Source organism: Centrocercus urophasianus, unplaced genomic scaffold (genome assembly GCF_019232065.1).
Source record: "Centrocercus urophasianus isolate 14NV4802_14NV808 unplaced genomic scaffold, USGS_Curo_1.0 seq_14, whole genome shotgun sequence".
Lineage (NCBI taxonomy): Eukaryota > Metazoa > Chordata > Aves > Galliformes > Phasianidae > Centrocercus > Centrocercus urophasianus.
In genome coordinates this window covers 1350050-1375260 of record NW_024884586.1, presented here as the reverse complement: position 1 = coordinate 1375260, position 25211 = coordinate 1350050, and the positions used below count along the sequence as shown (strand labels likewise).

The 25211-nt window shown below is 43.8% G+C and overlaps 1 protein-coding gene across 6 annotated transcripts in view; it reads left to right on the top strand.

The window, feature by feature from the left end:
• MICAL2 (microtubule associated monooxygenase, calponin and LIM domain containing 2) overlaps window positions 1-25211 on the top strand; it is a 120942-nt gene that overhangs the window by 73949 nt on the left and 21782 nt on the right. For 5 of the 6 annotated variants that reach the window (XM_042813756.1, XM_042813753.1, XM_042813755.1 and 2 more), the window contains exons 20-23: window positions 15952-16144; window positions 18837-19009; window positions 20510-20584; window positions 23979-24076. In XM_042813756.1, coding sequence (XP_042669690.1) covers window positions 15952-16144; window positions 18837-19009; window positions 20510-20584; window positions 23979-24076 — 539 coding nt within the window. Of the gene's footprint in view, window positions 1-10691; window positions 11059-15951; window positions 16145-18836; window positions 19010-20509; window positions 20585-23978; window positions 24077-25211 lie in introns of those variants that run through there. The other variant, XM_042813758.1, reaches the window with a different exon arrangement.

Below are 25211 nucleotides of genomic sequence, written 5' to 3'. Positions count from 1 at the left end.
TTTTAAGAATACAACTTTAGAACAAACAACAAAAAAACTATAAATCTATTCTAAGGATATTGCTTTGTAATCAGGTACTTCATTCTTTTCGATATGTAAGCTGATAGCGAGTAGGTGAAATTCTGTTATCTGGAGCAGCTGTAAAATAAACTTTTCTGGTGTTTCTCATCAAGGTCTACCTTCACCAAAAGCTGTCAGGAGCAGGTTAAGTAGGGCTATTAAACAACAAGGAGACAGTGAGAGCAATTCTGATTGCTTTCTCAGCCTAGGTAGCCAGTGAGGTAAGCATGCTCCCTGCCTCTAAAGTACTTAAATATTTAATTAAGACGTTACTCAAGAAATAGATAAGCAAATTAATATGGCAATATGCATAGCCTAAAATGAAAAGTACCTGTAACGTTTTTTTCTAGCCAACATAACATGACGTAAGTAATAGGAAATAATTTTATGTTAAATTTGTACCAAAGTTTGAGGATGACTTTTTAGTGGTCCCAAATAACTGCTTCTTACAGACTGGGTGGTTTTTTTTGTTTTGTTTTGTTTAAATTTTAAGTGAATGTAGGCAAAGACAATTTAGAGTTGTCTTCTGTCTTAGATGTTAAAAGGAAATATGTGTTCTGTTTAAAATAAATGGCAAACTGGGTTTTTCCTCTAGATATTTTGGTGTAATTTCTCAACTACAGGGATAAAGCTTTTCCCATTTTATAGTGCTTATATATACTGGGGAGAAATTGTGAAGAGTATGCATAGAACTTGGGGGGAAAAAAAAAAGCTTGAAAGAATTGTTTAGGTGTAAGGTAGCATTTGGTTGAAATAAATTGCCATTAATGCTCAAATGTGCATTTAGCAAAACTTTGCTAGAACACTGACTGGACACATTGGCCATTATACCAACATGGTGAGCTGTGATTATCTCTTTCATAGCATTTAAATCTACTTTAGAACAGTCTGCACTTTTAAAATTATTTACTAATGCCAGTTGTTGTTTCACTCTAAATGGAAAAAAAAATCTGTATAATTTACCATGTTACCCCTACAACACAGCAAACTGCTAAATGGTGAAGTTCTGAAGTTAGAGTCAGTCTCAATTTTAATTTCAGTTTGTCAACAGCATGGTCTTGCAGAATACATTTTTCCTGATGTTTTCTTTTGCTATTCACTACAAGAAAATGTTCTGCTTTTCAGCAGAGTGTAATGGTAAACTTACAGAAAATGCTGACACAGTAAGAAACTTGGAAATCTGTGTTAACCCATGAGTTCGAATGAAATGAATCTTACTAGGAGAAAGCATTTTCTTTTTACAAAAAGATGGTAATGATGCTCTATAGGTTTATATAATAGGGAGAAAAATCCCTAAATTCTCACAAAAGACTTCAGCGTTACCGCCGGTGAAAAAAACAAATTAAAAACCATTTTCCTGGAGGATCCTAATTATACCACCTATTCCACTGGGGTTCTGGAGGTTGTTGGGAAGGTTGTTTATTGGTATCAATCTGATAATCAAATTGCTAGTTGTTTGGCTTTTTTTAAACTCTTTATCTTAATACTCTGATAATAAGATTAATACTTATTTGTCCTTGTTTATGATTTAATGAAAGAAAGGCAGTTTCATTTTGGCCAATTCTTCTTTGTGAACGTACTGATGCTCTTCTATATAACCAAGCTAAGTTCTGTGTTTTTGTTTTTTTTTTTTTCTGTGCTCTCTTTGTCAATCTCCCTCATTACTTTTAGTCCAATTCATCATTCCGGTGTTGCACCCGCTCACTGGCTGAAGCCTTTATGCTGTCAGGTGATTTTTCTGCTTGCCAGTTCCAAAACTGTGTGACTAACACTGTTGTTTGACAGCATTTCACTGCATTGATTTTGTGTTTTGTTTTATTTTTTAATACCATTTTGGAGCAAACTGTGTCTGGTATATTAATGGATGTGAGCTTTGGCATGATCATTTAACCTGTTGCTGAGTTCATAGTTCTGTAAAAGGTTATGTCTGCTCTCTCTGTAGAGAATGTTTTTCCTTCTGTGTCTGTGCATGCACCCTTACTTTCCTTGTGTCTTCCAGGTAAGTTAGGTGTATAAATAAATTGATTCTTGAAAGAACTACTCCTTATTTCTTTCAAGGTAATTTTATAATAAGGTGACAATAAAAGCCAGGTGATTCTCCTGGATGAGCACCTATTTCTATTGCACTCGCATATTCAATGAGCAAGTTTTCACTGAGATCAAATATTCAGTGAGCAACCAACATTTGAGCACTCTTTTCAAGTGCTTCTTTGCTTTCACAGAGGAAAATTATTTTACAAATGGATTCTGTTGGAAAAAATGGCCAGAGCTACACAAATTCCAATCTTCCACCCCAAGTAACATACTAGGCAGGCCTAACAGAAATAGGTGTGTGCTGTTTTTCAGTCCTTAATGTCTAAATGCCAAATTTTTATAACCAGAGTGTTTTGGTTTGGGTTGTTTTGTTAACTAATACCAGCTCTCACGAGGCCCCATTATTTGCCCTCTGATTAATGGATTTGTCTTGCTGCATGAGAAGTTGCCAATACTCTCCATGACAAATTAGACAAATTACTTTGTATGTATTTTTTCATGTAAGTTCCAGTCTATATAATCACACGATAATCTAAAAGGGGAAGTGAATCCAAAGAAGAAACGAGGGCTCAGCCTGACCAGCAAGTGCCCTGAGCTTAGGTTGATATGGTTATGGCACAGCTTTACTTGCTGAGGATGGCCGTCAATGGGAATGGGGACTGGAAATAGATCTAAGCAGCAGCTTGCAGAGTGGGGGGCAGACATGCTGTGCTGCTTGTCCCATTTCACACACACGATCAGGAATGAAAAAGAACTGAAGGGTCCTTATCTTGCTGACCTGTATGTTTGCATGACTAAACAATAGTATTGATTTGTGTGGGCATGCTAAATTGTCTTGATGGCTTTCAAAGTTCCTTTGCTGTGCCCATACAAAACCTCTCTATATTCTAACCATCTGGAAAATGGTTAGGAGACACCTTCCTATGAATTGCAGGACTATGGTGTTCTGTTGCTAAGTTCAGCATGCTTTGAGATGAAGGTCATGACATAAAGGTCTGCCATTTCAAACCACGTTCCATTGCTATGCTTTTTTTTCTTTTTTTTTTTGCCCTCTGTTACAGAGTCTTCCTAGCTCTTCCTGGCCAGTGAGGATTCTGTCCTTCTCTTCCTAAGTCTTCTGTCTTCGCTTTACTTTATAATCTTAATGGAATATTTTTATTAAATAGTTTTTAATGCTGTATTTAAATTTTCACATGGAAATTCTGTATTTTGCACACAGTGAAAATTGTTTCAGCTCTATTTATGGTATTTGCTGTAAAGAAAAATAAATGTACTTCTTTATAAGTCTCCTTGTTTCATCTCTTCCTTTTAAAAAGATTTCTTGAACAGTAACTTAATGGTGACTTTATGCTTGTTTTTACAAGTTCTTCTGGTGGATGCTGTTATTTTTGTAGTGGCCTGACCCAGTGGCCAGGGAGTTTCGCTGTGGTGTGATAATCAAGTGTGTGTTCCTTTTGGAAGGTCCTTGACCCTGACATTTTACACTAATTATCCCATCCACTTGAGACAAGTAGGTGCCTGGTATTGGGGTTTATCCTTCCTGAAACTGATAAGCAGGAGTTGATGAGCATGGGGATTGCTTGCATATCCAAATGGCAGTTGTTGTCTTCTCTTTGCTTCTGTTTCCTTTCTATATGCTTTTATTTTATGTACTAACAAATATCGTGCTATGTTATCTGCATTTGGGATCTCAGATCATGTACAGAAAAAGCAGATAATAACTGAGTAAAGCTTCATTTTAGCTGCTGACTCTGGACTGCTGTTTGCCAGCTCCCTATACCCGGTTGATCCCTAGAAGCTGCATCTAACGCTGACGTTACTATTTGATTACAATGGCCTTTTTAAATATATTTCATTTATTAAATTTGCTTTCCATTTCTTTGTCATGTTTTTTATTTCCATTATTGCTTAATGGAAAGATTACGATTTTAGTTGTGAAGTCATTTCAAACTGAGTCTCACTAGAGTTAGAGTTGTTTGAACAACAGGAATGATTTTTTAATTTTTTTTTGAAGTGTTGCTAGAGACAACATTGCAGAACAACAAATGTTAGCCCCAGTGAGCTATTCCATCTCCCAAAGGACAAGCCACCAAGGACAGTAGAAATTTTGTAATCCCAGCAAGAGATGGTTTGTGTAATGAAACCATAGTGCAGATGTCATCAAACTTGGCAATTCCTTAATTGGGATGGGAAAAGCAATTTGGATCAGTAGATCTACTCTTTGTACAAATTACAGTCTTAAAGCAGGCTTTTTTTTTTTTTTTTTTTTTTTTTTTTTTTTTTTTTTTTTTTTTTTTCCATCTTTACTTGATAATTTTAAGGAGAGGCAGTGGCAGAGAAATGTCAGAATTTGTTTTTCGGTCTGCAGAAGGTGATGATTTGTTCTGTATTGAAGCTTGGGGAGGCACCACATGTTCATACTGTTCTCACAAACTGTTTCACTTACTCCTGCTAAAATATCAAAACAATAACTTGGAGTTGGAATATTGTTAGCATTTTAATTTGTTGTAACTGTGTTTTTCTGTGGTGGTGTAGAAGGCCCCAGAAGCCAAATCACTAGCAAATCCTATCTTTATCGGATATACTTCATAGCAAACAGTCCATGTCCTCTAATGGTAGTGGGTAACACAGGACACACTGCGCAGAAAAGAAATAAAGCAGACAAAATGAGCAATGTGAGAGGAGCAAGCTTGTATTCATTCCTTCATTCTGAGTCAAAATTCTCACCCAGTGGAATTTGTAAATGTTCATTAGTTTGATCCCAGTAACGCTGATGGAGGTAAAGTTCTGTGTGAATTTAAGGCTAGTTCAGGACTTGCACATCTCTGGGGAGACCTCATCCTCTGGCCACCTCTCCCTGTGAAGGGAGGCTGATTCTTCCTGCCGCCCTTTCACTTAGCTCTCTGCCAAAGCTCCAGCCTCTGGCAGGCGTGTGCCAGAAACTCCATGTATACCCCACATCAGCCACACTGTGTCCCTGCATGCAGCTGAAAGAGACAGTGGTGCTTGGTGGAACCAGATATACCTTCAAAAAATCACAGATTTGCAGCCGGTGATACTGCCTCTTTATGCTGTCAGTGCTTGCTAGGAGAAGGAAAGCTACTTGCTACAGATGACATGATAGTAGTAGAACTGCAGAGATTGTTTGCTGTAACTTAGGTTCAGGAATTGCACACTCTTGCTCTCATTCCTCCTCTTTATACCGGTTCAAATCAGTTCTCAACCTGTCTGTTGCCTCTAGTATCTAAGCATCTGTTAATGAAAAGCAAACATGGCAGAATCATGCAAAGATAACCTTATATTAAGATTATGCTAATGCTTTATAATGAAAAAGATCATGCCATTTTTAAGTGTACTACAACTGTAGAATTGCTTAGATTCAAACAAGAACCCTTCATTAACTCCATCAAGAAGAGTAATTTCTGTTTCTCTCTATTTCTTCTAGACTGCAACAATAATAAAGTACCAGTGCATGTTTCTTCTCTGTGTATTCCAACCTCCGGCAAGGGTTATGGTCTTTGTTTTCCCACAACATTATGGCAATTAGTTTCTATAACTGGCTTTAACTCACTTCTTGCTTGCTCATTCCTCAAATTCCAATCACAATGATTGGAACAATGAGTTCTGACATGCAATGAATTCTACATCAAGATTTATATTTTCAAAGGTATTACATGTTTGTAGATGACTTGGGTTTTTTGCATGGAAGATCATGTTGCTGAAGATCAGAAGACATTCTGTATTTAATACTTGATCCAAGTATATGTATCAGTCATGTAAATATTTCCTGAGTCTTTTTCTGTTGCTTCATGGGATGTTTTAGCATGAAAAGAACAAAGTTTTGATCTCATCTCATCAGGTGGTGGTCTCCAGACTCAGTTGAAATGGCTGGAATTTCTGAGTTCTTCTAAAATGAGAAGTTACAATGAAGTTTGCATGTCACTGTGCTCTTTTATTTGCATTTGTACTTTAGGAAGTAACTCATATCTTTGTTTTAAGGTTTTTGGCATTTGGAGTTGGTGTGTAAAGAAAAATCTTATTTCGGCAGATATTAGTTTGCTGACTGCTTCAGGGACAAATTGTTTTGGCTGCATTCTGAATTTCAAATTATTACATGCATTAATATACCAGACTAACACAGATTGCTCTGATAAAATAAACATTTGCTCTGAAATTGTGCGGTTTTGAGAAGCAAATTTCCATAAATACATAAATTCACTGTATTCAGTTTTTCAGTTACCTGCTTTCTCTTTTAACTCTGTAGCAATTTTTGCTCAGTCTGTATTAATATTAGCCTTACTGTGCACTGTCCTGGATGTATTCAAAAGTTGTGTTCTTTGGGTTCTCTCTTGCTACTTAAAGCTCCCTGGTTCAATTTTGTGACTGAATTGACAAATGTCTGTTCATCACATAAGTAATGGACGCTTTGAAGAAGTGCCTGGGCCCACCTGGACATAGAAGTTGCTCTGCTGGTGTTGGGGCAGGGAGGGGGGCAGTGGATAGGCCCATTACCAGGCCACAGGGGAGAAGGGGCAGCAGAAAGCCTTTGCAGGCAGCGCTGGCTGGAAGCTGGGCTGGAGGTCTGGCCATGCTTCCACTGGAAACAGTGTGCCCCACAGAAATAAGAAAGCTGGTTGGCTTTGTTCTCCACTTTTTGCTAGATAGTATAATGTGGAATTGACTTGGTAGACAAACAATTTGAGCTTGTGCATAAGGGGCTAGAAAGGTGGGAAGAACCTATCCTGTGAAACACCCTATCTCTTCCTGAAATGCTTTTTCAGGGACAGAAATTTGCCTGGTGGTTTCTTAGATATGCTGAAATGCCAGAGTTCGGTAAATAAAGTACATCAATTTGGGAATGCTGTTGGAAGCCTTATAGCCTCCTAGTGCACATTTGTGAAATAACTTAATGGGATGTCCTTAATTTCAAGGTGTAATGCAGGTGATGCTTCCAGGCAGCCTTACGTGTTTTGGAGCTCAGATTGCAGCGGTCAGCTGAGGTTACAATAGGTTTGAGCTGGGTTAGGCTGCAGCCTACTCTGTGTAGTCTGGTAGCCAGCATACTGCCACATGACCTAAGCAAACTGGAGGAGCCATTCTCTGATCCCATTTTTGTCCTTTGTGGGCAGAGGCTTCCCTGAAGAGTACTTTCTGCTCTGTATTTTATTCCTCTGCTTGCTGGGTTCATTTCAATTGTGCTTCCACAGCACTGATGACACCTTTCTTCTGCCCTGCAGCTTTCTACAAGTCATGCTGTGTTATAAGTAGGACACACATGATTTTTGGGGGTCTATTATACAGTAAGAAGCCAGAGAGGCAGTGAAGTGTGCTGGGTGTCAATTTGTGGTCTGATGACTGAATTTCTTAATGTCCATTTTTGATGCCAACTGGTATTTGCTTTCACCAATGGAGCTGCCCACATTTATGAGTAACTGCGCTTACAATTACTCGTGTCACTGCCTTAGTCAGCAGCTCCATACAAGGCCAGGCAGAGTACTGTCATCCTGTGAATGAATTATAAGGTGACACAGTTTAATGGCAGGGTAGAAGTCTCAAGATTGCCAGCAAGCTAGGCTGGGAACTTGCTGTGGGAGGACACTAGGCAAGGGTGGCTGCAGGAGGTGAGCATAGGTTACTTCTGTAGTGAAGGCCCATAGGTGTGTTGGCTTGGTGCTTCTGTGGGAAGAAGGTTTCTCCCTGAGTACTGCTACCCTGGCATCAGGAGGGGTGGGGGCCAGCTGGCAGGTTGACCCAGCTGAGCACACCCAAACCTTGTCCCCATCACAGGAGTGCAGGTGGTGGTGCTGGGCACAGTGGGGAAGTGAGCTGGGTGCCTGTGCTCCTGCTGCCCACTAGCACTGGTATTTCAGTGCTTTTCATCTGAGGCTTTGAAGGCCTTAGCCATTACTGAATTGCTATGATATCTCTGGGTAAGTACCACTCCTGTTCCACAGTCTTCAACGAGTTGCAAAAAACATGATGTGTCAGAGGTGCTAATATGTCATATTCTACGTGGAGATTTTGACAGCTGATTCCAGGTTTCTTTCTTCCTCCCCCGGTCAAGGCCCTTATGCTAAAGAAATCTCTGCTCAGAATTGCGAGGAGTCAGGGCGCTTGCAGGGCATTCTCTGGACTGTTCTCCCTGCAAGAGCTTTCTTCCTGACTAACTTACCTGCTGGGTGTTTTGTGGTCCCTAGGGGAAAGATTGATACTTTAAAAAAAAAAAAAAAAAAAAAAAAAATCTGGCTATGTTTCTACACATTGTCTTTCTTGTGTCTTAAAGGATGTTCTCCAAGTTTGTAATAGTATATTCTTTATACTATATATTCTTTATATGTTTTCTTTATTACACTTTATACTATACTATAATATTCTTTGTACTCTCGTTAGCTTGACGTGGCTAACTCCCCTTTTCTGCTTGTTCACCATTCCATTCAGACTGACTCAGCTGAGAATTATCAATATATTTTGCTTAAAAAATGCATTTCCCTCTTCCAGATTAAAGCCAGCTGAAGTAGAATAGGGTGAGTAAACATGGACTCTTTTGGTTGCTTACTGCATGGCAGCATTGCCTTGATTTTCAGGCTGCTGCAGCTAACATGGTTCAGGACTTTTCCAGACAGGTTCAGTGAGGCATCTTTAAATGTTTTTGTCCAAGGCAGGCAGAGGGAAGCACATGCAGAACAGCAAAGCTGACAAAAGGCAGGAGCCAGCTGGTGGCCGAGACGGCTGGCCCTCTGGGGAGGGGGATGTTATTTGGGCTTTGTGCTGTTGTGAGTGGCACTCATGAGAATCCCCATTCCATCCAGCCCAGCTGCCCTCAGCAGGCATTTGGCTCTGCCCAAATTTGGCTGATACTCGAGCCCCTGTCATCTCCCTGTTGGGTTGCAGTTATGTGCTCTGCCTGCTGCTAATTTGGCAGGTGTCTTGGTAGAAGCAGCCCATGCAGAGGCAGGCTTCCCTGTCAGATGAGACACACCAACATGAGTAACATCCCTTTTCTGCTGCCTGTTCACCACAGCTTTGTTGGTGAGGCACTCAGATGCTATAGAATAAGCGATGCATTAATAAATGGTGGTCACAGTGAATGATGGCTCCTCTGGAGGTGGCCTCTCCTCTACCCCACGTGTAGTGGCTTCCAACAGGCTACTGCAGTGCCTGCTGCAGTAAGCTAAGCAAAACCGACAGCAACTGCACTGTTAACGTGGCATAAAATAGAAATAGTTGTCAGTACCTCTCTGCAGCACTGAACTAGCATGGCATGATGCAATGAGACAGCAGCACATAACTCAGCACATTCACCACGTGAATGGCTGCTTTCTGCACAGCCTCCGTGACTGGGAAGAGGAGCACAGAGACTTTTTTTGTCTGCTCTGCAATGGCAGAGGGAACATGCCTGAAGTTGGACCACTTGTTGCAATTTGTTGGTCAAAAAAGCACACTGAACAGCTCTGAAATCTTAGTATTCAAAAACTGGAGCTTGAGATTTTGGCAGAGTGGCATGGCTCTGCTGGGCAGGCATTAGGTGGTGCTGAGGCACCCAAAGCAGCAGTAACTCTGGCCTGGGGTCTGAGGGGCTCATTGCCCTCCCTGGGCCCCAAGGCTGGCAGTGACACTGGGAGGGATTTGCCTTCTCTTAGGTGAAGCCAGTGCTGGTAGCTGGACTGTGACCAGATGTCTGGTACCTGCCCTGCACTTTCGGGGTGTGAACTGACTGAGAGGCAATCTGGGGGAGGACAACTAACAAAGCTAATTGTGAGCTCTGTTATTTATATTTATGTAACTTGTGTCTGTAATAGAGTTAAGAACAACCTTGCAGTTTTCATGTGGCCTTGTCTCTTTCTGCTAGACTCTGAGCTCCATATGGTGCAACGTGTGGCCAGCAGGTTGCTGTGGGGCTATGGGATGTGTCCAGGTGGTGGGGCATGCTCTTACAGAAAGTGACCGAAAAAGGTCTTGGTGTGGCATCATTGCTGGATGTCATTCTGTAAGCACCTGAGTGTTATAAGCTTGCTGTGAGTAGAACTGCAGTGACATTGCAGTCATGCTGAGTTTGTGTGGTTTCTGCTGCTGGGGCCATGTGGGGGGCCGGCAGTGAGGCCTCTCCTGAGGCACAGCAGGACAGCTCTGCTTTGTGCTGCTCAGCAACTGTGGGGACCTTGGAAAGCTTGCTTGTGTTCCTGATCAGAGGCTGCTGCTTTGCTAACCAATGGGCACTCTGAGGTCTGTTTGTCAGAGCTGATAACCGGCTGGGCACGGGCCCTGCTGAAGAACCGGATAGGCTGACCACTCAGCAAGGTCCGAGAGGGGAACTCCTGCAAGTCCACCCTGGAGCCAGGAGCTGGCTGAACCAGTTCTGAGGGATAGTCACGCCATCCAAATGTTATCACTAATTTACACTAAGTAAATAATTGTGGTATTTGGATTATCAGTGCAGTAAATAAGGATTTGTACGCCTGGATTGTAGCTTTGGAGCTAAAATAAAGTTCCATCCAAGTTCTGTGAGTTCTGCCAGTGTTACAGAGGTGCTATGATGTCTTTACCCCTCGCTGGTCACATTTCATCAGATTCATTTGAAATGAATGTGGCTGTTTCAGATGCAAGGATGAACCAGACCTTTGGCTGACTGGAAGAACATGGAATTGAGAAAACTCAGCATGGGACATAATGGGAAAGAGAAGCATTTTTGACTGGAACATGATCTGAATCTGTCTGGAGGGGCTGTGGGGGCTTTTCAGCCAAGCCTGTGTGCTGGAGCAAGCCTTGGACACCCCTGACCTTGGGACGAGCACTGATCCTGCAGTGAACCTCAGGCAAGCAGCGGGGATGCTGCTCACGTACCACGAGCTTTAGCTAAATCCTTTCGCTGTAAGGAAAACAGTTGTTTCACTCCCAGTGAGGGGATGGTGAGATAGGTTTTGAAATGCAGACAAAGGAGAAATTGTTTATCCAAATTTTTCATCCTGTTGGAGTGGGAGGGTTGTATGAATGCAGAATTGTTCTGTTGCAGTTGCTGACTGTGTTACTATTATTTATATAACTGGAGCTAATCTCCACCATTTGTATTTAAAAAAAAAAAAAGAAAGAAAAAAGAAAAAACAACTTCAAAACCACAGTGTTTACTCTCAGCACAAGTCAGTCGAGGACTCCACTCAGGAAGGCTTGGGCTGAGGAGAGGTTCTTGCGCTGTGAAGACCAATAGCAGAGACTGTGTGGAGATGCTGTTGCTCCCAGAACACGATGCCACTGAAAATGGCCACCTCCGAGCATGGGTTATATTATCTGCTGAAGTGAATATACCTGCATCTTGAGTGCTGTTCTGCACTGTAAAATGCATTACATATTTGAAAGAACTTTAGATCAGTGCACTGTTATTTGTAGCTGTAACTTAGTGTTAAGAACTACTTTCCAAAGCCTCCAGTTATTCTTTGTGTTAGTGGCCGTGGAGGAGCATGGAAAAGAGGATTGCTATTATGAACATGGGCAACAAAAAATAGAGGTTAAAATACATGACTTCCTCAGCTGGGTAGGATTTGGGCTTCTTATCTTTTTGAAAAATTCCCCTGAAGTAGTTTTTTGTGTTTTCTGTGGGAACTCTTGTAACTGAAGACCTGAATCTAAATCATAGCATCTGGTTTTTCCTGAAGTGGGAAAATGAACATCTTTTCTGTCCTGCTGTTTCCAGCCTAACACTGGAAGCAAGCAAAACAACTCCAGCCTTTGCCTGAGTAGGTAGTGTTTGCCAGCAGATGGCTGTCCACAGCACCAGAGGTCTGTTCCCTCTGGTCAGTAGGAAGAAGAGAACAGCCCCATACGCTGTGTTTGTTGTGGGCTGATGGCAAATTGCAGCCACTAGCCTGAGTGCTTCAGCCAACCCTGGCTGTGCTCTTGGTTTGTGGCATACAGTGTCTTTACACTGCTTAAAAAAGGAAGTGCGAGGAGGCTTGTTTCAACTGTACCACAGAGCTGCTCTCATTGCTATGGCCACTAAAGCCCTTCCAAATGTTTGCTTTGGGCCAGACCCCTCTATGCCACTGGATGTTGAGGTACCAAGATGACCCTTGCCTCTGATATTCAGCAATACCAGAGCTCTGTTAGTATCACAGTGACTGGGACAGAGCAACTGCTGGGGAGCATCTCCTGCGGCCAGTTTGGACAACAGCAAAGTGAGGAGATTGGCAGCAACTCAAGGAATGAATGGAAAGCTTAAATTCTCTCAATCCTATCAGACCTTCAGGCAGCAAGTGATCACTGTGTGAATTCCTCGAACAGCCCAAGCACCTAGCCATGCTGGCTGCAGAGCACCCACGCTGCTTGCTGAGCAGAGCTGGGAGCACTGCCCTGCTTGCATCCTAACCTGCACTCCACAGAATCATGCCAAAGAACATGGGAGAGTCTGGAAATTAACACGTTAGCTCCTTAGCTTGCATTTACTGAATAGTTTAGGAAATCTGACTGCCTGTAATTCTCTAACTTGTGCCAGTAGGACAGTCCCACTATTAACTGGGCAGCAACGCAGTAAGCAGTGTTTGCAGTGTGTCTTGTATGTCCCTTGCAGCCTCAAGCATGTGACACGTTTGATTTGTTGTCTACTGCCACAAGATTAACACCTTCCACATGCATGGCTTGTACATAATCCCCACCCCGGGTAAATTATTTAAACGTTTTGGCAAAGGATTAGTAAGGGCTTCAGCCTGAAGTATGACTGCAGGGAACGCATGCTCACTGCTGGAGAGCTTTAGCATGATGAAACATAAGACAGTAGGAAGGATGGTGGGAAATCTTCAGTAAGTGTGATGGCAGTGAAGTAACATTTGATGTGAATGCTATTTTGAGTCTATTTCATGACGACTTGTCTCTCTTTGGATAATATGTGGAGTTGCCCATGGGTGTCAGTGGCACAGCACTAGTTTACATTGGCAGGAAAGCAGAGTCTGTGTGCCTCTGTGTGCTTTTCCATTGAGACTGGACACCTGTTTTGCTTTGCATTGTGTATGTTTGTCTTGTAAGATCCATTTCCTCCAACTGTCAGTCTCTTAGTGACCCTGCCAGTGGAAAATCTCTTGTCCTGGGGAGGAAACATGACTCTAGTGGGAGCTACAGGCCCTACAGGCTGTGGGGTCCTGCTGGCTGCCCCAGGCATGGGGCTTAGTGCACCTGTGTGCCGCTTCGCATCTGAGAACAGCAGTAAGGCCAGTTTTCCTCTCTTCTAGTGAAGAAGTGGGATAGCGTGGCATATACAGCCGTGCATGGACTTCTGAGAGGACCTAAGCACTAGAAAACTTAAATACCCGGGGGCTTTATGTTGGTGTTGCCACCTTGAACTTAGGAGCTAAATGTCCACCTCAATTCTTCCACAAAAGTTTGGGTTTTCCCAGAGCAGAAGGGGTGCCAAGAAGTGCCCAACAACTCAAGGCTCCCACAGGGCTCTTTCTGCACCTCCATGAGGGCTGGTCTGTCAGCCTGTGGGGTACATGTCCTGAGCTGATGGCAGTAGTGACTGGAAATGCCCTGACTCTCAGTGATGGCAGCCAGGGCACTGAAGCTCAGAGCCTGCTCACAGTCAGGCTTCCAAAAAGTTGTGTACTCCTGTGCAGCATTACTATGGCTGCCACTGTCACAGCATGGCCCAGGGTGCAGTTAGTGCACAGTGAGCTGCAAGGCACTTTAAGAAAAGCACTTTAAAGAAAACTCAGCTGTATTGTTAAATTTCTCATTTGTCTCAGATCATTTTTATCTTTTCTGTGGCGCTCTTTTAAAACTAACGGCAACAAAGGCCAATGGCAGTTTCCCTGCAGATGGCCTGTTTGATTTGTTTGCATTGCTGTGGTAGTGCAGGTAATAATTAACAGGTGGGTTCAGGTCTGTGCGGTGTTCAGGCTTTTGTTTGAGTTGGCCTCTGCTCTCTCTGAGTGGTGTTTACACAAACCCACCAGTGGCTTGTTGCTCTGCTCTGTTTCCCTTTGTTCTCCAGGACTGAAGCCTACCCTGTGCAAGAGCCCAAAGTGCTCCATTGGGCTGCATTTCATCACTGCAGGGCTTGAGGCCTGCTGCCAGTGCTGCCATTTAGGATAGGCTGGTAATACTGAGTGGCGTCATCAAAGCCTACAAAATCCTTGACTCCTGGCATCTTGGGCACCTCTGTCTTTAGTACAAGCTGGTTACCTAGGAGGTGGTCCTGCTCTGCAGAACAGCATCTCTTTAAATGTCTGTGGAGTTGGTAACCCAGCACTGGGGTTAATACAAATGTCTGCCATGTGCAGAAGCATGGAGGTAGCTCAGCTTCTTTCCACTTTTGTGGAATTGAGTGCAGTGTACTTTATTCAGCTTTATATGTCACAGTGCAAATATTGACTAAGTAAATCAGTAAGGAGTGGTTTTGCTTCTTAAGGCAGAATGCTGAACTTAGTTCAGCATTAGTTAGTTGGCTGTGATTAATTCAACTATGAATGCTAGTTGATCTCTTTCAGATCTGCTTATCTAGCAGATTCCTGAGAAAGTTGGCTTCTACTGCACAATTCAAAAAGAAGAGTACCACAAATACCTTAAGGAGAAGCAGAGAAATGCAGCTCCCTAAGTGGATGTGGCTGCAGCTGAAACACAGCATGGCCTCGGTGATAGGCTGAGGTCTTCCACTAGCTCTGTCATCATTTATGTCCTAAAATCTGGAGGAGCTGTGGGCTATTACAGATGGACTGGTTAACCTAAAGTTTTCACATTCAGGAGTCACAGTGGGGGTGATGTTCAGGATGTGTACCTGCAGCACGAGCTGGGGAGAGCCACATGATGACAGATGGGAAGTGCCACTCCAAGCTGCCTGTGGGCAAGCAGTGGGGCTGCAGTGCAGGTCATCTCTCAGGGCATCTGCTGTGAGAGCTTGCTCATGGCATGCTTTTCCTGGCTTGTTTGCTGTGCAAGTACTGCATATTTGAGTCAAAAGCCCTTGCAAGGTGGAGGACTAGACTGAGTGAGACCCTGTAGTTTATGAAGGAGCTGCAAGTTAAAGAGAAGTTTTATAGGTGTTTACTGCAAACTTTTCTTTCATAGATGAGAGGACAAACCACACCCCAGATGTGTTTTGGTTTGGTTTTTGTTTTGACTCCGTTTATGCAGATGTAAGTTAGAAATTAATGTTAAATTAATTGTGGCAAAAGCATCATGCATGCAAGATGAAGGAGCAAAACCACCCTCCTTGAGAATGTCATTTGTGCCTCCTGGGCCACAGGGAAATTTGCTGGGCTGGTATGTTTGTATTTGCTGTGCAGGAGGCTGTGGATGGGTGAGGTTGCTCAGAAATGAAGGTTTTCACAGGGAAAGATCACTCCCTGCCTTTGGCTCCATCTGCTTTACTGGGGATAAGCTAAGGAAACTTGTCTTTGTTTTTTGTTCCTTCTGCCTTAGCACGAAGTTCAGGGGTCATGCTGCTTAACTGCTGCCACATTTTGTCTTTTACCAAATCAGTGCTTAGTTTTTCTGCATGCACTCAAAAACAACTTTCTGAAGAGCCTTACACACACCAGTGGTCTGAAAAAAGACTGCATGCTCCTGCTCATGCAGATGGTATGTGTCTTTGGTACTGCTACCCAGGCATCCAGCCTGATGGCAGTGCCACCAAATGGAGCTAAGAGCCTGCAGCTGCAAAAACTAAGGCTGCCCTGCAGATTCCATCTCTTTGTGTACTAACTGGAGAACCCTGTCAGGACTAGCACACAGCCTGGCAGACTGGTCTCAGTGCACAGGGCTGCCAGCACTCCCAGCAACCACTGCCAGTGTCCAAAGGCCACCCAAAGCAGAGCTTGAGGTCCCTGATTCCAGCTGACTCCTAACACCCTGCTGTTACCTTTTTGGCTCTTCTAGGCTTCTGCCAGCCCAAGGCCGATGAGCCTACCTCCCCAAAGAAGGCAAAGAGCGTCCTGGAGCACCTCAATGTGGAAAGCTGGTTCTCATCCACTGACCCTGAGTGGGCCACTGTAAGGGTCATCCCTGAGGAGGAAATGACGGAGCACAACCTCCTTGCTGTTCGAGTCATGGTCACCAGTGATGCAAGCAGGTACTTGAAAACATAAGTAGACCTTAAAAAAAATAGTAATAATTAAAAAAAAGACTGGTTTTCTCTGGAAAGATATAGCTAAACAAGGTACCAAATGTACATACAGTGTATCTTAAAAAAAAAAAAAAAAAAAGAAAAGAAAAAGCAGCAAGGAGAGGAAAAAAAGAGAAAACAGAAAAACTTCTCAGAAAAACAATTGTTCTTTACCACAGCCATAAATCCCACCAGACATATGACTCACTTTGCAGGAAGTATTCAAACATTTGCATCCCACACAGGGGCCTGAGTCAGAGAGAAAAACATTACCCCAATCATCTCGGGTTCAGCTATTTTTTTTTCCAAAATCTTCAGAGATCAGGATGTGCTGTGGCAAAGGTATATCCTGCAAACACAGTCTCCTGCTACCTCTGTACCACAAGGCTGCAGCCTCAGTACCTCTCTGGGTATTTGTTGGCCTGCCCACCTCTAAGACATCTGAAATCTGACGGCTTTCCAAGAGCTGTCAAAGGAAGTCTGATTTCTATTTAAGAACAGTGATACATTGGCATTCTGGACAAGATTCTGTGGGAGTTCACTTTGTTATAGTAAAGGTTAGATTGGTATCTTCCAAATAAAGTAGTTTTCCTTACCGACAATTAAAGAAAAAAACAGCAAAGCAAACCCAACGCTATTTGAGTTGCAAACAGAGCCATTACTCTGTGAGGAAAATGGCTCCAAATCTTGAAAACCTTTAAACACTCACTCATGGTAGTGTGTATAGGTTGTTGAGGACAACTTCTTTAAAAATGAAGCTTTCTTCTGTTCTATGTGGGAGTTTGAAATGATATTTGTGCTTTGCTGCACATCAGGTTGTTCTTCAGGGACAGGATTAATCTCTGCTGGTGTCTCCCCACAAGGAAATGAGAGCTCAGGGTAGAGTTTTCTGCCTATTGGACAGATCTTGCTGCAGCATGTCTGTTCGTGTCCACGTTAATACCCTGAGGCGGTTTGTGTCTCACACATGAGCAGCACGCAGAGAGGGGAGCCAGCTAATCTCCCTGATCTGAGGGATCAGCTCCTTTTCCTCCAGCTGTGACAGTCCTGTGTTTGCAGAGAGGCCCCTGGTTCCTGTCCAGGGTGACACTGCTCTTGTCACTGGAACGGTGTGTGTCAGAACCCCTGAGATCAGTCTCCTGCACTGCCTTCAGTGACCATGTGCTCTTACTGCTCCAGCCAGCGAGCCATTGCCTAAAAAGGCTGGGTGAATGAAATAGCAAGTGACAAATGGCATTGCAAGGTCTGACAGAGCATGTAGCCAGAAAAATGACCGGCTTGGTCAAACAGCTTTCAGTTCAAGCTTTAGTGTTTGTGGATAATGACTGCCTATCAAGCAGAGCTCAAAGGACAAGCCTCATTCTACTGCACTTATGACATTGCCAGCCAAGGGAAATAGATGTTTTGCACTTTAAAATAGAAATGTACCTATCAGCCTTCATTGTATGTCTTTTTCTTTTGTGTGGTGCTCTGCCCAATCTCAGTGTAGTATCTTGCAATCTCAACTATCAAAGGCTTACATATATGAAGAAGTGTGTGCATATATATATATAAATATAGGTATATAATACGTATTTAAGTGTATGTAGTATAACCATCACAGGGAACTTGCTAACCCTTCAGCTCTCGCTGTGCCAGTTGGATCTGGGTGAAGCAGGTGTACGGGGCTGGCTGCTATGTATACCATGTATACGTCAGCTTCAGACTGTCTGCAGCCAATATCTGAACTGGTCATGAGTGACACAGTCTCAAGTTATCAGAAATTGCTGCCCAGCCTGAGCCAACCACAGAGGTTTTGTTCCATCCACAGCCCGTCCTTTAGCACGTCTTCCTTTGTTGTGTGGGCTCTGTCCTGGGGCTGTTGTAATTAATCTTTGCTTTCTACAAGGCAGTGAATGTTACATAAATATGAAACAGCTTTCTCCCATCATGCTAACATAAGAGGGCATGAGCTCTTCTTTTTCAAGTGGAACTACTAGTCATCACAATAAATCTAAGAATTAACTTAGCAGCATTGTTTTCATTAAAAATAGGCTGAATTGCATGGTGGCACACTTATTTATGGTGGTGGGATTGTGGCAACATCAGAAGGCCTGAAAGTGCACACTCCCTACAATTTGGCTTTGAGAGATTAAAGAAATTCTCTAATTACTGGGGAGAAAAAAAAAAAAAAAAAAGACTAATAATTGACTGCAAAGGTCGTTCTCCCGCCCAGAGGCAAGGTCACAATGTGTGTGTCACTCTGGGTGTTTGTGTGGCATACTTTTAATTATGTTCACCTCTGGCCACTCCTTGCACTTGCTGCGCTGTCCCACGGCTAACTGATGTACTGAAGCCAAGGCTGTCTGCAGCAGGTGAATTCCAGGTTCTTTGCTGAACACAGCAATCCTGGGTCTGAATCTGGATAGCAGAGATATTGCAGGAGCGTGGATTTGTCAGCTGTGTTGCATCTACAGTAAACTACAGGGCTGCAGTAATAACAACAAAAAATGCAAAATTAAGATGCCAGCTCTGACTGCAAAACCTCTATTTCTCTATAGGCCACATAGTTGTCAGTGCTGATGCTGGTGCATGTTGCACAGAAGGGGAAATGAACACCTGCATTCAGTGTGTCTTCTGAACTGCCCCTCTCTCTTTCTTTCTTTCCTCTTCTCCCTAGCTCTGAGGGGGAATCTGATTTTAATGGCAACTCCTCCAGCTCTGAGGTGAGTGAAGGACAGACCTCGTTGCTGGAGCCCCCTGCCTGCCCAAGCCCCCCGCGCCGCTGGACATTGCTTGCCAGGAGCTCCATGGCACCAGAGGAAAGCCACAGGGCATCCAAAGTCATTGATGGTAAGTGGCATCTCCCACACCTGGGGAGCTGAAATCAGGGTTGAAGGGAGAGATTGTGAAGGAGAAGCTGCTGCCAGTGATGTGGCCAGGTTGTATTCTTAAATGATGTCTTCACTTTGGAGGATTTACGCCTTTTGGGTGCCCCGTTCTGCACATTCCTTTCTTTTTTACTCATTGGTTGAATCATACCATTTCTTTTGGTTGAGTTGCACCCAAACACATACAGTTGGCTGCAAGGCACTACCAAACACAGTGCTTCTGGGACACCTGAGGCAGTAGCACCTCACACCCAGCCTGTGGGGTGGTGAGCACTGTCCGTCTGCTAAGACCTTGGGGTGTTTTTAGCAGCCTACGCCATATCTGTGACATTAACTACGCAAGGGCAATTTTTGGAAGCAGTGGAGAGCTCTGCTCTGTTTGGTTCATTTATATTTATATATAGCTGCTTGAACTATTTATGTCCACAGAAAGCACACTGAGGGAAAGGATAGAACTGGTGGGGGGCAATTGAGAGTTTTAGGGGCAGTCTGCTTCCAGGGGAAAACTCCTTCCTGGAGCCGGAGGTTGGGCCTCCGTGGCAAGGACTGCCATGTATTAGGGCCTCGTGATGATGTGTCGGATCTGTGGAGAACCTGCTGCCTCAGAAAGTGTCTCCAGAGCTCTGCCAGGAGTGGCTGCACACCCTCCTGAGTTGGCAGCAGTAGTCCATGGGTACAGGTCTGCCCTCGGGCTGTCCGGCACTGTGGGGCAAGGGCGGCTGTGCTGGTGCAGTGTGCGGGTGGAGCAGGGGAGCAGCTCTCCAGTCAGCATATACAGGTGTAGCCAGGGGAACTGGTTTGGGGGACCTCCCCCCAGTGCCTTCACCTTATGTCCGTATTGTCAGCTCATCCCATGCACTGATAGCTCATGACTGGGACCCTGAGAAACTTGATGGGGCTTGGGGCTTGTTAATTGCATTTGTTGTTATTGCTCTTCTCCACGTGGAAAAGGCTATTTTGAAAACAACTTTTATGTCAGGAATGACATGTTCCTGAGCAGTGGTGATTCTGACTTCACTGTGTGTTTAAAATGAAAGAGTTACGTTAAATACCAGTGTTCTCAGCATCCCTGGTGAGTTTTTATACCAGAGGTGCATGTGGTGCTCAAGCATCCAGGTCCTTGGACTTGTCCAGGGCTTTGGGCAGCCCTCAAAGGCTTCCTGCTTTGCGTGAGGAGCCTTCTGCTGCGATGGAAGAGCTGGAAAATGATTTTTACTGCAGTAAACAGCCATCAGCATTCATTCCTTCCCGCCTCCCACCACCCCCGTATGTGCATTTTTAAGTGAACCAAATAAGGGGATTTTGCACGGCATTTTAAATTGACTCCTGAATAAGGAGGCCTTGTTTCGAGGGCAGAGACCCCGTGGCCCCGCGCACCGCGGCCCTTTCCAGCCCCGCAGTGCCCCCTCCCGGCCGACCCCGTGCTGGGGTGAGCTGATGTCTCTTTTCTGCTTCTGTTCAGTGCTACAGAGAGCCAACAGCTTCCACTCCACTGCCTTAAATAAGTATCAGAGTTGGAGGAGAAAAATCCAAACGAGTAAGTACAGCCTATGAAGCAATTGCTTCTTACTTGCACTGCATCCTGTATCCTTCCTCGTAAATGTCTGTTTCTTCATCTCCTTTCCTTTAGAAATTGTGAATTGGAGTTGCGAGGTGAGGAGGCTAGACTAAAACTCAACAAATATTTTATTTCCACTTTCTTGTCCTGAAAAGATCAAATTCTCCTTTTGTTTGATTGCTTCTGTCTTTATGACTAATAAGGGAAGCCACACAGCATTTATTTCTCCATGTCTAATTCATATTACATCTCCTATTCATTTACCTCTGTAGCACCCAGATAATTAAGAAACCAGCATTACTGGTTCTCTTCTGACAGTTCTGTGTGATTTGGGCTGAACCTTCTCTGCCCATGGCACTCAAACAGGAACGTGCTGAGTTCAGTAGCAATCAGGTCTGTCTGCAGTTCACCTCCGAATCTCGGGGCGGTCATTCCTTGCATCCAGGGCTATGTCTAAGCAATCTTCCTTCTGGGCTGCCCAGCCCTCCCCAGTCAAACCGCCACTGCTTGTAGCAGGGCCAGCCAGCCGCCTCAGTGCAGCTCTTCTCCCTGCAGGACTGCTGATACTGGCATGGGAGCTGGGTGCATTTACCAACATCTCCTAAAACAATTCTGTCTGTTAGACTGGAGCACTGACAACCTGAACTGTAAAACAGATGATTTGCAGGTATCCATTGTGGGAAGAACTTTATGCCTAAAAAAAACAACCAAACAAACAAAAAAGATACATCTCTCGTGTCCTGGCACCAGCTTCATAATAATGTCTGATATCTTCAGCTGCACATAAATGCTGCCACTGCAGACCTCGTGGTCCTTTCTGGTGCCACATGTCTGGAATAACTCACTAAGTCTCAGCAGATGGCTCAGGGGACTGATCTGAAGAAGATACTCTCACCAAGCTCAACATCCCTCCAAACAGGCTGTCCTCAGAGAGGCAGCTGTGGCAAAAGGACAAACAGAAAAAAAACAGGATGGGCTGTGTTCCCTGGGATTAACTGCACCCTGAGGCACGGGGAAGGACTTGCTCTCTGAGAGCGATTCATTCATTAATTTTGATTCATTTTCAGCTTGTCAATAACTGTATTACTTTGGGTTGGGTTTTTTTGCCAATTTTTTTTTTTCCCGTTGTCTTATTAAAACATCTTGTGCCTCCGAAGGGCTCTAGGGGGAGCCAGAAGTCTTTGAGAGGAAGGCTACAAACTACATGAATTTGTCTGAACTTCCAGTATGCTTTTAAAATGAGGTGTAAAGTACATTCTGCATATACTGGGAACAGAATAAAGGCAATTTTTACTCTCTGGAGGAACACTGTAAGTCATAGTTTCTATATTTAATCCACTTAATATTTAGTTACAACAATTCATATGATCATCAGTCACATTAAGGAGAAACCTGTCTCTTTTTCAGACTTACTTCCCAAAACACATATGTTTCATAAACAGCATGAGGTATGCCGCCAAGGAAAGGAAATTGGTGTCATTTCTATATTGGCCAAAGATTCAGGACAGGATATTACCTTTCAGAATCTGTAATCCCCGTCTTGCATCCATAGACAGTGCTGCACTCTCATTTGTTATCTTGGTCACAGTGAGGAGCCTCTGTGCCAAGCAGATTTTTGTAATGCCCTAGAGACTGATTTATTTTTTTTAAATCATGTTTTGAATGTTAAGCTGCAAATGTAGGTTCAGCATGTCACTGGGAATAACTCAATTATCTCTGCACAATGAGCTAGGGCGTTGTGTGAAGTGATGCTCTCACATGTACAGGCCCTGTCATTCACCTCTGCAGGAGCTGGCTATGGGAGATGCTGCTGTCCCACAGAGCCCTGGGGCTGCAGAAAGGAGAAAAGCTATTTCCTCTGTTATATGTGGTAATGGAAAAGCCATGCTGGAGTGCAGCTTCTTTCTCCAATCTCACAACCAAGTGCCTTGGGGAGACCAGGGGAGGACATCCTCTGGCTAGGGCAAACCTAGGAACTGCAGGAAGATCTCCATCAGCTGCAGAGCTGAATGGGACAGGAAGGTCACAGATCTGCAGATGTCCTGGGACATGTGGTGAAGGGAAAGGAAATCATGTTGTTAGTGGAAAGTAAGAACTGGGGCAGGATGAGATACTCTGTGAAAGTGAAAATGGAGGAGCCCAGGTTTTGTTGGTGTTTTTTTAGAACACTACTACTGGGCTCTGAATATCTGGAATTATTTGAAAGGTCTATTTCCCCTTTTTCTTTCCCCTATCCCCCTGTCTAGAAAACTCATTGCAAAAAGATATAGCAAGACTGGCTGCAGATCAGAGTTGTGGTACCCTTTTTAATTGGGTGACAAAAGCTGGATTTGTCTCAGTTCAGCTCCTTGTTGCTGGTCCCTATGGGAGTGCTTTAATGAACTCCAGCTCACCATCTCTCTTACTTCTTGACTGAGCATTAACAACTTGCATCAAGATTGGGAACATACAGGTAAAACACCAAGAGGAAAGGAAATTTGGGCTCTTTCCTTGGCTTTCCTTTTCTGAAGTCCATATGCAGGAACAGTATTCTGTGTGTTGCTTTTGTCCTGTTGTTTTTGTCCTGTTGTAGCTTTTAATTTCTGTATAGAAGAACCAGTGTTTGCACTGGGAGCCTTTGTTTCGGAACTAACAGCTGGGTTTTTGGAGTTAATAATTCAGCTATAAATATACCTGTCACATCAAAACTTGACATGGGCTTATCTTGGCTCAGGCTTACTTTTCTGTCATCCCAAGGCTATTTATTATGTCCGTTTCTCACACACACAAATATTAGATCTGCTGACTCCAGATGCAAGTTACTTACCTGCCTCTTCTTCCAGTGACAGTTTAGGTTCCAGACCTTTGGCAGTTAATTATTCTGCCTCATCCTAGAAGAGCCGACATGCTGCTCTTTGGCCTGACTTAAGAGACTGAAGAATTTTTTCTGCCCTTACTGCTTATAGGTGATTGCCTTTCTCATGACTTTTGTGTTCAGATGGCCAGCCCTCTCAGAACTACCTACTTTTCTTTGTTTCTCAGAACTAACCAAGGCTTCAGAAGTAGCTGGTTGTTTTGTCTCTGTTTTGAATGTCTGAAAGCTCTTTTAAGAGGGCTGACTTTTATAAGAAAGTTCCCCATTACTGAAAAGCTGTTTCACTTCATTCAGAAAGAAAGTAGAAAAAATCAGGTTCGTTGCTGAAAATGTCAACATGTATTATGTATAGCGTGCACACGTATGCGAGAGGCTATAAACTTGGTTACTACAGGTCAGCTCTTCAGGGTAAAACTGTATCCAGATGACTCTAACTTTTTACTGTCATTCTTTAATTGTGAACTTTATTTAAGACAAAAATAATATGAATACAAAGGTAAAAATGTGTGTCTTTGGCAGATTTCCCTCTACTGTCTAACAAGAAGCCTGGACTACGCTGGAAGGACAGCTCAGCCAGCTGTCAAAGCAGTCTTGGAGAGGATCACCCCCAAGCACAGGTAAGAAGGAGAACTGAACAGAGCAGCACAAGCCTAACTACTCTTGGGATGTTTGCTCTCAGCAGGCTGAGTGTCCTCTGCGATTTCAGATAGTTTCAGTCCTCACAGTCAGCAACTAAAGTTGGAGTCATACTTTTGTTATACACAGGGAAAATATTTTGATGCTCTGATTGAGATAACCATTCCCAAATCATGTGGCAAAGTCACTTTTTCTTCCTGTGTGAGTAAGACTTTGATTGTCCTGAGGTTTGGATACAAATGTGTTATGTCAGCCCACATGTAGGCATCTCCAATTTGCCCTTCTCTCACAGCACACGACTTAGTTGCCACTGAGATTTGTTTTGTGCCACAGTTTCATCCCAAAGAGCAAACCCCAAATCTCTGATCCTCAGTGCTCTGGAGCTGGCTGTTGGTCTGTGCACAATCTCCTAGGTCTGGACAGGAAGTGGGTCTTCATGTGATGCATACTGGCCAAAAACTGTATGTCAGCAGTGAGGGGGTAAGTTGGTATCACTCCCAGGTCACTTAAATGTAACCTCTCTGATGGGAGGCAGAGCAAATCTGAGAACCACGTTAAGACACCAAGTAAAGACTTACATAGTGCTGGCCAGGGGAGCCTGGCACTGGAAACTGGGGTATTTTAGTGTGGTATTTTAGCCCTTAGTGTGCCCATCTCTAATGTTTACTGCTTGCATCCATTGGGCAGAAGATGCCTTTTCCTAATTTGCAGTAAGCACTTGACTCCATACCTCTCACAGCATCTTCATCTTACTTCAAGGCTTAGGGTACTCTTTGTATTTTCTGCTTTTGGCACTGCAGCAGCAGTAGTGCCCAACAGTCCTAAGCAGAGCACAGTCAGTCCCCCTTGCAACTTGGAGCCAGGCCATGTCCTCTGTGTCCTAGCCTGATGTCCTTACTCTTGGATCAGAAGTGATTGGAATTGCTTGACCTCAGGCTCTGCATTATATAAAAAAAAAAATCAAGTCTTCCACATCCATGGTGCCAGCTGTATTCTGGTCTGGGACAATAGGGCCAGGAAGGAAATGTCCCACGAGAGCAGAGCAGCACAGTGCTGTCTGGTTGCTGTTCACAAGGAGGGGTGAGACCATGCTGCAGCTTCCACTCATTGTACAGT